The sequence below is a fragment of the Bombina bombina genome, chromosome 1 (genome assembly GCF_027579735.1).
Source record: "Bombina bombina isolate aBomBom1 chromosome 1, aBomBom1.pri, whole genome shotgun sequence".
NCBI lineage: Eukaryota > Metazoa > Chordata > Amphibia > Anura > Bombinatoridae > Bombina > Bombina bombina.
Genome location: NC_069499.1, coordinates 721462872 through 721474460, shown reverse-complemented (window position 1 = coordinate 721474460; position 11589 = coordinate 721462872). Strand labels below are relative to the sequence as shown.

The window sequence follows — 11589 nt, the reverse complement described above, 5'->3', positions numbered from 1 at the left end:
TCAGGGCCAAACAGTGTTTTCCCCTTGAAAGGAATGTCAAACAATTTGTTCTTGGAAGACGCATCCGCTGACCAAGATTTTAACCAAAGCGCTCTGCGCGCCACAATAGCAAACCCAGAATTTTTCGCCGCTAACCTAGCCAATTGCAAGGTGGCGTCTAGGGTGAAAGAATTAGCCAATTTAAGAGCACGAATTCTGTCCATAATCTCCTCATAAGAAGAAGAATTACTAAAAATCGCCTTTTCTAGCTCATCGCACCAGAAACACGCGGCTGTAGTGACAGGGACAATGCATGCAATTGGTTGTAGAAGGTAACCTTGCTGAACAAACATCTTTTTTAGCAAACCTTCGATTTTTTATCCATAGGATCTTGGAAAGCACAACTATCTTCTATGGGTATAGTGGTGCGCTTGTTTAGAGTAGAAACCGCCCCCTCGACCTTGGGGACTGTCTGCCATAAGTCCTTTCTGGGGTCGACTATAGGAAACAATTTTTTAAATATGGGGGGAGGTACGAAAGGTACACCGGGCCTGTCCCATTCTTTATTAACAATGTACGCCACCCGCTTGAGTATAGGAAAAGCTTCGGGGGGCCCCGGGGCCTCTAGGAACTTGTCCATTTTACATAGTGTTTCTGGAATGACCAGATAATCACAATCATCCAAATTGGATAACACCTCCGTAAGCAGAGCGCGGAGATGTTCCAACTTAAATTTAAAAGTAATCACATCAGGTTCAGCTTGTTGAGAAATTTTTCCTGAATCTGAAATTTCTCCCTCAGACAAAACCTCCCTGGCCCCCTCAGACTGGTGTAGGGGCCCTTCAGAAACAATATCATCAGCGTCCTCATGCTCTTCAGTATTTTCTAAAACAGAGCAGTCGCGCTTTCGCTGATAAGTGGGCATATTGGCTAAAATGTTTTGATAGAATTATCCATTACAGCCGTTAATTGTTGCATAGTAAGGAGTATTGGCGCGCTAGATGTACTAGGGGCCTCCTGTATGGGCAAAACTGGTGTAGACGAAGGAGGGGATGATGCAGTACCATGCTTACTCCCCTCACTTGAGGAATCATCTTGGGCATCATTTTTACTAAATTTTTTATGACATAAATCACATCTATTTAAATGAGAAGGAACCTTGGCTTCCCCACAGTCAGAACACAATCTATCTGGTAGTTCAGACATGTTAAACAGGCATAAACTTGATAACAAAGCACAAAAAACGTTTTAAATTTTAAACTGAACACACTTTATTACTGCAATTGCGAAAAAGTATGAAGGAATTGTTCAAAATTCACCAAAATTTCACCACAGTGTCTTAAAGCCTTAAAAGTATTGCACACCAAATTTGGAAGCTTTAACCCTTAAAATAACGGAACCGGAGCCGTTTTTATATTTAACCCCTTTACAGTCCCTGGAATCTGCTTTGCTGAGACCCAACCAAGCCCAAAGGGGAATACGATACCCAATAATGCCTTCAGAAAGACTTTTCTATGTATCAGAGCTCCACACACATGCAGCTGCATGTCATGCTGTTCTCAAAAACAAGTGCGCCATACCGGCGCGAAAATGAGGCTCTGACTATGATTAGGGAAAGCCCCAATAGAATAAAGTGTCTAAAACAGTGCCTGCCGATATTATTTTACAAAAAATACCCAGATTAAATGATTCCTCAAGGCTAAATATGTGTAAATATGATCGATTTAGCCCAGAAAATGTCTACAGTCTTAATAAGCCCTTGTGAAGCCCTTATTTACTGTGTGAATAAAATGGCTTACCGGATCCCATAGGGAAAATGACAGCTTCCAGCATTACATCGTCTTGTTAGAATATGTCATACCTCAAGCAGCAAAAGACTGCTCACTGTTCCCCCAACTGAAGTTAATTCCTCTCAACAGTCCTGTGTGGAACAGCCATGGATTTTAGTAACGGTTGCTAAAATCATTTTCCTCATACAAACAGAAATCTTCATCTCTTTTCTGTTTCAGAGTAAATAGTACATACCAGCACTATTTTAAAATAACAAACTCTTGATTGAATAATAAAAACTACAGTTAAACACTAAAAAACTCTAAGCCATCTCCGTGGAGATGTTGCCTGTACAACGGCAAAGAGAATGACTGGGGTAGGCGGAGCCTAGGAGGGATCATGTGACCAGCTTTGCTGGGCTCTTTGCCATTTCCTGTTGGGGAAGAGAATATCCCACAAGTAAGGATGACGCCGTGGACCGGACACACCTATGTTGGAGAAAATTAAAATCCTAGTGGAGTTTTCGCTACAGCGAAAACGCAAAATACGACTCCACTTGTAATCTAGCTCTAAATACATTTTTTAAACATATCGCATTGAGGTTATTCTATTCCTCACTCTAGTCATTGGTGCAGCCAAGTTGAAATCTGTCTTTCACTACATTCCAGCACTAACCTGTTTGCCCATGTACTGATACCTGCAGTGTAACCTAGGTTCCATAATGGCAGCACCCATGATTAAAGACAGGTGCACAAAATGTATTTAGTGTCCCTTAAACATGTAAATACCAACATTTATTACTTGAAATAGAGCTGCAGGGGCACAGCAACTAATAGATCTTTCTCATTAAGGCCCTGATATTCAAAGAATTCTCCATCTTGGAAATAAATTGCAGTTCAGATTTTACAGGGGCTGAACTCACTAAATTATTCAAAAGAAAAAGTCCGGAATTCTTCAGCACTGCGAGAGATCTCTAATTTCTGTATGTGAAGAAGAAACAAGCCCAGTGAAATATAGAACTGCATGATATGAGAGTTTTGTTATACTTACACTTTGTATTTTATATTACTATAAATTTCAGATTGGGTCCTTTCAGTATTATTGAATTTAAGCTATCCACTGTTTCATTTATATTTTAATACATTTAGATCTAGCGGTGATTTTACAAATTCTGATTATGTTTTGAAAGTTTACTTTAACAAATTAACTTTGTATATATCTGTTTAGCTTTTACAAAATCGCATTGCACCTTGTATTTGCTGCACTGCAAACTACAACTGACAGTTTCAGAAAGTAGGAGGGACAGGGCATGTCTGAGGCTCTCTCACCAGTCTTATGAAATTTTGTATACAGTTAACACAAGTTTGTCTCACTGATTTATCTTGTCAGCTGTATGCAGATAAAGCTTGCTCATATTTCACAATATACCTATTTTAACTAACAGAAAAGTAATATATACTAAAATATAGACTAACGCAAGTTAAATTGTAGTGAAAACATTTCAGTTTAATTTGTAATTCATGCAAACTGTGTCTTTAAATCCACCCCAGGAGATCTCCAGTTACCGTCTCTCTCCCATGTAAAATTTGGTATCCCAGAGAGCTTCAATACTTTCTATGGAAGGCATCTCTCTCGGACTTTCAGATTCCTCCCCTTTTCAGTGAGTTCAGCCCCTGTGAAGTCAGCACTATAATCTCTCTTTAAACTAGAGAATGTTTCATTATCTGTCCCATAGAAAGTAATGAAGCTCTCTGGGAAACTGAATCTGACAGTTTTTCAGTTTCAATTTAAATAGAAGAAATGCAAAGTTCAATATAATTTGTAAAAGTTACACATAAATATACACAGTATGATAAACTGTGAAAGCATAATCGGAATTTATAAAATCACAATCCTAAATACATTGATGTATACAGAATAAAATACAGAATAAAATACAAAAGTTTAAATGTAATAAAAGTTAATTTGATGTGTTAAGTGATATCAAATACAAAGCACAAAGTGTAAATGCAGCAGAAACCCCATATCATGCAATGCTATAATGCACTGGGTTTGTCTCTCCTTTACATATAGATATGCAGACAATGCCCCTTGTAGAAGTATAGCAAGATCTGCCTTTTGAAATTTCATTAGTAATCTTGCGGTGCTGGAGGATCATTTTAGAATATCTCACATGAGCGGCGAAGTGTAGAATATCAGTCAGAAAAATAGTAAAATAATGCATATTCAAATGCAAATTCTATTGACTACAACTGTAGTTATCACAGACTTATAAATACATGAAATGCAAATAAAAGAACAGGAAAACTTAATACATTTTTACATAGATTAATGCAAAATTTACTAAAATTATAAGAGTTTATCAACCTTAACATTTCCATACTTAAGTAACTAAATTATGTGCAACAGTTGAGCACTAAAATACAAAAATATGCACTTTATGACAGGCTCTATTTATTACACCATAACAAAAGACACAACCACACAGAATCTCTCATTAAATTCTTCTTAATTTGGAGAAAATGACTGCCCCAGAAACAAGCTTATCCAGTTGTACGGGGCTGCTCACAAAGTCTCACTTGTAGCAAAATTTTCAATAAAATTGCCCCAGTACTTTTAAATCATCACTCATTGCGTATATAAATATATAACATTTTTCTGAAGATATTGCATTGAATGAAGACATATCATACTTCGGAATCATGGATATAAAAAGCACATAGAGCAAGCTAAAGTGAACATTTTCTTTAATGATTAAACATCTCCTCTCTCTGATTCTTCATCACTGCTTCCAAGGCTGCTGTCTGTTGACTGACCATCGTCTTTAATTTGTTCTACATGATGAACGTTATTGTCTTTGTCATTTTCTGATATAGCACTATCATTTTTTTCCTCAGAAGGCTGTCCATTATTCGGAGTGGTTGAACTCTCTTTCTGAGTGCCTTCTGAGCTTTTTGTCTCACCTGCCACCAAAAAGGTCTCCCACCCTTTAAGTCGCTCTTCTCTTTCACGGTCTGTTTCTTCAATCTGCAGTTAGTTAAAAGTCAAACAAAATATATATTAAACATTTACAAAAGGTGGTTTAACATGGGATATCAGTTATTACATTTACTAATTAAAACATTATATATGCACTACCAGTGGTGTATTAAGGTTTTGTGCTGCCCTAAGTTTTAGCCATAATATTTTTTATTTTTTTTTGGCTGTAACATGACTTTTTTTTTTAATTTTTCATGGTATCTCCAAAGTAAATTTTCAGCAGGGCTTGCAAAAACACTCAAATACATTCTAGCTTTAATAACAAAAAGGTAAATAAATAATATGCTCACTTTTGGTACAAATGTTTGAACATTCTTGATGAATTTAATCAACAATTGTGTAAGCAGTTGTTCTTACTCCACCTCGTGTATGTTTAAATCCAAAAGGGTTTTTCAATTGTATTATATAAATTTATTTTTTATTTTATTTTTTTTATTCCCACCCCTCAATATATCATATAGATAGTGGGCAACAAAGAACAGAAGAAGAAGAAGAAGAAAAAAAACCAACATCTTTACATCTACAGCAATTCAGCTATAAATGCCAGAAATGCAAAATGTAATCTACAACCTCCAAATCTGCAGTAATTCAACTCTGGCCAATGATTAAAACTATTCAGCACACTAACATTTACCAGTTATAACTAATGCTACAATAATGGAATGGTAACCAGTAAACACCAGCTTTACGGCAATGTGATTATAGCCAGTAACCCCAAAACCCACAGCACTGCAAATGACCAGTAACCACAAACACTTATATAGATTGCAATTGTGATCAGTAACTCAAATCTCCTATAGTTTGCAGTTGTGACTGGTAACCATTAATATCAGCACCACTAGAAACGTAACCTGTTTATCATTGATAATGTATCCCACAAATGACACTTCTGTCCTTATAAGTCTGTCCCAAAAGACAAGAGAAGCCACAATAGTTGCATACAAAAAGAAAAAAACTCCTTTATAGTTATTCTTTCTATTGTAAGAGCGGTTGTATTTGTATTTATTTAGAAGTTATCCCCCACAGTCGGTGAGTACAAAAGGTGCAACAGTAAGCATTGGCTTATACAATAACTGGTGTAAAGCTCATAGCAAGTGTGAAACAAAGTGGTACTGAGAAGCAAATCCAATTACTGGTTTCCATGCACAAGGGGTTCCTAGAGGTCACAAATCAGATCTACCCAGCTCGTTGGCTTGTATATTCAGTAAGAGTTCCCTGTACTATACCTGGGTGTCCTGTTTGCCTCATGCAGCTTCTTGCCACACTCAGATGGTTCTAACTCCACCTCGGTAGACATTCAGCCCATGCATCCACCGAACGCTACCTACACAGTTCACAGGTAGACTCTGAGTCAGTGTACTGATCTTCCTCCATCACCCGGAGCTCCCTGCACAGGTATGGGAGGGGGCTCTAGGTCACCTTACACATCCGCCCTGTCTGCTCTGTAAAAACCTGCGTACTGTAGCACTCAATGTACTGCGCACAGGCTTTTAAAGTGGAGGATAGGGCGGATGTGCCAGCGTTAATAGCAGTGTTGGAAATGTAAAATAAATAAAATATTGTACACTACTGTTAAGCCTACTGCAGCGCCAGTCACTCACTGCGCCTGGGTTGAGAGCACCCACAGCACACGCCGCCTTAGCGCGGCCCTGGGGTTCAGGGTATGTAAAAAGTGCAGCCCCCACATCTTCCCCAAATCTGCCGCCCAAGGCACATGCATTGTTGGCCTAGGTTATAATACACTCCTGTGCACTAGCAGTCTGAGAAATAGTCATTTAAAATACACCATATTCTTTGTTTTTGTCCATACCTGATAATCTGTTACTCCATCCCAAGTTTCCACAACGAGCTGCCGACCACCAAACCACCTTCTGTTTAAGGCTTGTATACAGGCATCCCCCTCATCAGCCTCTTTAAACGCAACAGAGGCTACTCCATCTGGGTGTCGCTAATACAGGAAAAAATAAAAGTGAAGTTATTTGAAGAGTTAGTTTTTACATATTACATTACCACATTTACAGAAAACACAATACAATTTAAATAGAATAAAGCCGATTAATAAAGTATGACAACAAATGTATTTTTATCTCCAATCTATTCATTTTTGTATCTAGGTTTAGAGCACCACTACACAAGTAATATGACCTAAAGTCTAAGACTTTATAATTCAAATCTTCCTATGTATTTACAGTGTACTCCTCTCTCTAGACCACAACAATATAGGCAGTATGGAGATCAAGAAAGTGATTTGATTAAAATGGGGATTGGGTGAACCTTAACGTGTCATAACTCTAAATATGAAATTTAATAGCAGGAAAATGTTTGCTTCCTCTCAAGCTCTAGTGCAAAACCAGCTATTTCCTTTGTACTGAGTAAGTAGAAAAGTTCAACCCCATGAAGAAATCATTGCCTGGTAAATCACTGAGGAAGACATTTGTACCACATTCCTACCCAAAATCTGGTTTGCAAAACATAAAAAGGGAATAGTTTGGCACAGTATGCAAGGAATATAATGTGGTTGATCTGCAAAAGCTTAATTCTTCTTGGATGAAGATAAAGCCTTTTTAAGCGTCACGCTTATCAAAGTATGACCACTTGCCACCAACAGAGCTGGTTAAATGTATCAGTCAGCTATCAATACCTAGATAACAGTTATACATAAACATATTTCTTGCATGTTTCAAGCTAATTTTAAAAAATGGGTTTACTTTATTTTTTTATGCAAAAGTACATTTTAAAATTGAATTACAAATGTTACAAACAATAAAGATCTACCTACAATTCAACTTTGAAACGAATTCCAAAGCCCACAATTAATACAAATGAAACTAGATTCTATGACATTAACAGTATTAAACCATCAAAGTCAATATGCTTAGAATATAGATCACAGCAGAAAAAAGGTTGTTACAGTATTGGTCCGACAGAGAATGTTACTTTAATAGATTGTGATACCTTTTAATGGACCAAGAAAATCAATAAGATTTCAAGACCTCACAGATCTCTTTTTATGAAGAAGAGAACCATGAGGTCTTGAAAGCTTATGGAATAAAAAAAAAAATCTTTTTTTTTTGGTCCATTAAAAAAATGTATAACAGTTATTATGAGATTCATCTCCCTTTAGTAGACTGAGTTAATATTTGAAGTAGTAACCATCTTTGTCAACAGAGACAGTGATTCTCAAATATATAAGCAACAGTCCATTCTATCAATAACACCTTCTTGGAAGTAATACCTTTAGAGACTTATCTGTCATTTAAAAAAATTACATGGTCCAAACGTGGTATGGGATTCTTACATTTTTAAATCTTGGAACAAAAAAAAACAACATCTGGATAAAGAGAGATTTTCCTCTGCATTCAAGACTGAAAAAGCAGAAACGTAATTTATCAGAACTAGGTATAAGCTGAGAATTAGGTACTACCCCTTTACCCAAACCATTTCATACAGAAGAGTTATCAAACCACAATTAGAACCCAATTTTCTAAAGCCTGCAACAGGGCTCAATAAATACAGGTTTCCTGGCTTGCAACAAAGTAGCATCATAATTCCTGTTTCATTTGCTAAACGGGTTTCAGTAATCAAGTTATCAGTGATAAACTTTCAGATTATGCTCATAAAATATATTTCTGGTTGTTACCTCAGATTCACAATCTTTTCTCTCAGCATTTGAAATAACTTGTTGTGGGCTACATTAAAAGTGGAGCGCCAATTTATTGCACGCCCTGCAAATTGGAAAATTCGAGCTTGCGGTAGCAATTAGCGCACATAAAATTATTCAGAGATCAGATTTCTGGTTAATTTTATAAATGTCCCCAATTGGCCCCAAAAAACATAATTTATGCTTACCTGATAAATTTATTTCTCTTGTCGTGTATCCAGTCCACGGATCATCCATTACTTGTGGGATATTCTCCTTCCCAACAGGAAGTTGCAAGAGGATCACCCACAGCAGAGCTGCTATATAGCTCCTCCCCTAACTGTCATATCCAGTCATTCGACCGAAAACAAACAGAGAAAGGACAAACCATAGGGTGCAGTGGTGACTGAAGTTTAATTAAAATTTAGACCTGTCTTAAAAGGACAGGGCGGGCCGTGGACTGGATACACTACAAGAGAAATAAATTTATCAAGTAAGCATAAATTATGTTTTCTCTTGTTAAGTGTATCCAGTCCACGGATCATCCATTACTTGCTTGTGGGATACCAATACCAAAGCTAAAGTACACGGATGATGGGAGGGACAAGGCAGGATTAAGCGAAAGGAACCACTGCCCGAAGAACCTTTCTCCCAAAAACAGCCTCCGAAGAAGCAAAAGTATAAAATCTGTAAAATTTTGAAAAAGTGTGAAGCGAAGACCAAGTCGCAGCCTTGCAAATCTGTTCAACAGAGGCCTCATTTTTGAAGGCCCAGGTGGAAGCCACAGCTCTAGTAGAATGAGCTGTAATCCTTTCAGGGAGCTGCTGTCCAGCAGTCTCATAGGCTAGGCGTATTACGCTCCGAAGCCAAAAGGACAGAGAGGTTGCCGAAGCTTTTTGACCTCTCCTCTGTCCAGAGTAAACAACAAACAGGGAAGATGTTTGGCGAAAATCCTTAGTAGCTTGTAAGTAAAACTTCAAGGCATGGACTACGTCCAGATTATGTAAAAGACGTTCCTTCTCTGAAGAAGGATTAGGACACAATGATGGAACAACAATCTCTTGATTGATATTCTTGTTAGAAAACACCTTAGGTAAAAACCCAGGTTTGGTACGCAGAACTACCTTATCTGCATGAAAAATCAGATAAGGAGAATCACATTGTAAGGCAGATAGCTCAGAGACTCTCCGAGCCGAGGAAATAGCCATCAAAAACAGAACTTTCCAAGATAAAAGTTTAATATCAATGGAATGAAGGGGTTCAAACGGAACTCCTTGAAGAACTTTAAGAACCAAGTTTAAGCTCTACGGAGGAGCAACAGGTTTAAACACAGGCTTAATTCTAACCAAAGCCTGAACGTCTGGAACCTCTGCCAGACGCTTGTGCAAAAGAATAGACAGAGCAGAAATCTGTCCCTTTAAGGAACTAGCTGATAATCCTTTGTCCAAGCCCTCTTGGAGAAAAGACAATATTCTAGGAATCCTAACCTTACTCCATGAGTAATTCTTGGATTCACACCAATAAGGATATTTACTCCATATCTTGTGGTATATTTTCCTGGTAACAGGCTTTCGTGCCTGTATTAAGGTATCAATCACTGACTCGGAGAAGCCACGCTTTGATAGAATCAAGCGTTCAATCTCCATGCAGTCAGTCTCAGAGAAATTAGATTTGGATGATTGAAAAGACCTTGTATCAGAAGGTCCTGTCTAAGAGGCAGAGTCCATGGTGGAAAGGATTACATGTCCACTAGGTCTGCATACCAAGTCCTGCGTGGCCACGCAGGTGCTATCAGAATCACTGATGCTCTCTCCTGTTTGATTTTGGCAATCAGTCGAGGGAGCAGAGGAAACGGTGGAAACACATAAGCCAGGTTGAAGAACCAAGGCGCTGCTAGAGCATCTATCAGCGTCGCTTCTGGGTCCCTGGACCTGGATCCGTAACAAGGGAGCTTGGCGTTCTGGCGAGACGCCATGAGATCCAACTCTGGTTTGCCCCAACGATGAATCAATTGAGCAAACACCTCCGGATGGAGTTCCCACTCCCCCGGATGGAAAGTCTGACGACTTAGAAAATCCGCCTCCCAGTTCTCCACGCCTGGGATATGGATTGCTGACAGGTGGCAAGAGTGGCACTCTGCCCAGCGAATTATTTTTGAGACTTCTAACATCGCTAGAGAACTCCTGGTTCCCCCTTGATGGTTGATGTAAGCCACAGTCGTGATGTTGTCCGACTGAAATCTGATGAACCTCAGTGTTGCTAACTGAGGCCAAGCCAGAAGAGCATTGAATATCGCTCTTAACTCCAGAATATTTATTGGAAGGAATTTCTCCTCCTGAGTCCACGATCCCTGTGCCTTCAGGGAGTTCCAGACTGCACCCCAACCTAGAAGGCTGGCATCTGTTGTTACAATTGTCCAATCTGGCCTGCGAAAGGTCATACCCTTGGACAGGTGGACCCGAGACAACCACCAGAGAAGAGAATCTGGTCTCTTGATCCAGATTTAGCAGAGGGGACAAATCTGTGTAATCCCCATTCCACTGACTCAGCATGCATAATTGCAGCGGTCTGAGATGTAGGCGCGCAAATGGCACTATGTCCATTGCCGCTACCATTAAGCCGATTACCTCCATACACTGAGCCACCGAAGGGCGCGGAATGGAGTTAAGAACACGGCAAGCATTTAGAAGTTTTGATAACTTGGACTCCGTCAGGTAAATTTTCATTTCTACAGAATCTATAAGAGTCCCTAATAAGGAGACTCTTGTGAGTGGGGATAGAGAACTCTTTTCCTCGTTCACTTTCCACCCGTGCGACCTCAGAAATGCCAGAACTATCTCTGTATGAGACTTGGCAACTTGAAAGTTTGACGCCTGTATCAGGATGTCGTCTAGATACGGAGCTACCGCTATGCCTCACGGTCTTAGAACCGCCAGAAGTGAGCCCAGAACCTTTGTAAAGATTCTCGGGGCTGTAGCCAACCCGAAGGTGCCTGTCTAGAAAGGCAAACCTTAGAAACCGATGATAGTATTTGTGAATCGGTATGTGAAGGTAGGCATCCTTTAGGTCCACTGTGGTCATGTACTGACCCTCTTGGATCATGGGTAGGATGGTCCGAATAGTTTCCATTTTGAAAGATGGAACTCTGAGGAATTTGTTTA

General features: G+C 39.0%; 1 protein-coding gene across 1 annotated transcript in view; it reads right to left on the bottom strand.

Moving 5' to 3' along the window:
* Positions 1 to 4061: 4061 nt before the first annotated feature.
* The window catches only part of HTATSF1 (HIV-1 Tat specific factor 1), a 147029-nt gene continuing 139501 nt past the window's right edge, over positions 4062 to 11589 (bottom strand). Inside the window, exons 8-9 of the mRNA XM_053699225.1 lie at positions 6599 to 6736; positions 4062 to 4776 (exon numbers count right to left, since the gene is read on the bottom strand). Coding sequence (XP_053555200.1) covers positions 4504 to 4776; positions 6599 to 6736 — 411 coding nt within the window. The 3' untranslated portion in view covers positions 4062 to 4503. The remainder of the gene's footprint in view (positions 4777 to 6598; positions 6737 to 11589) is intronic.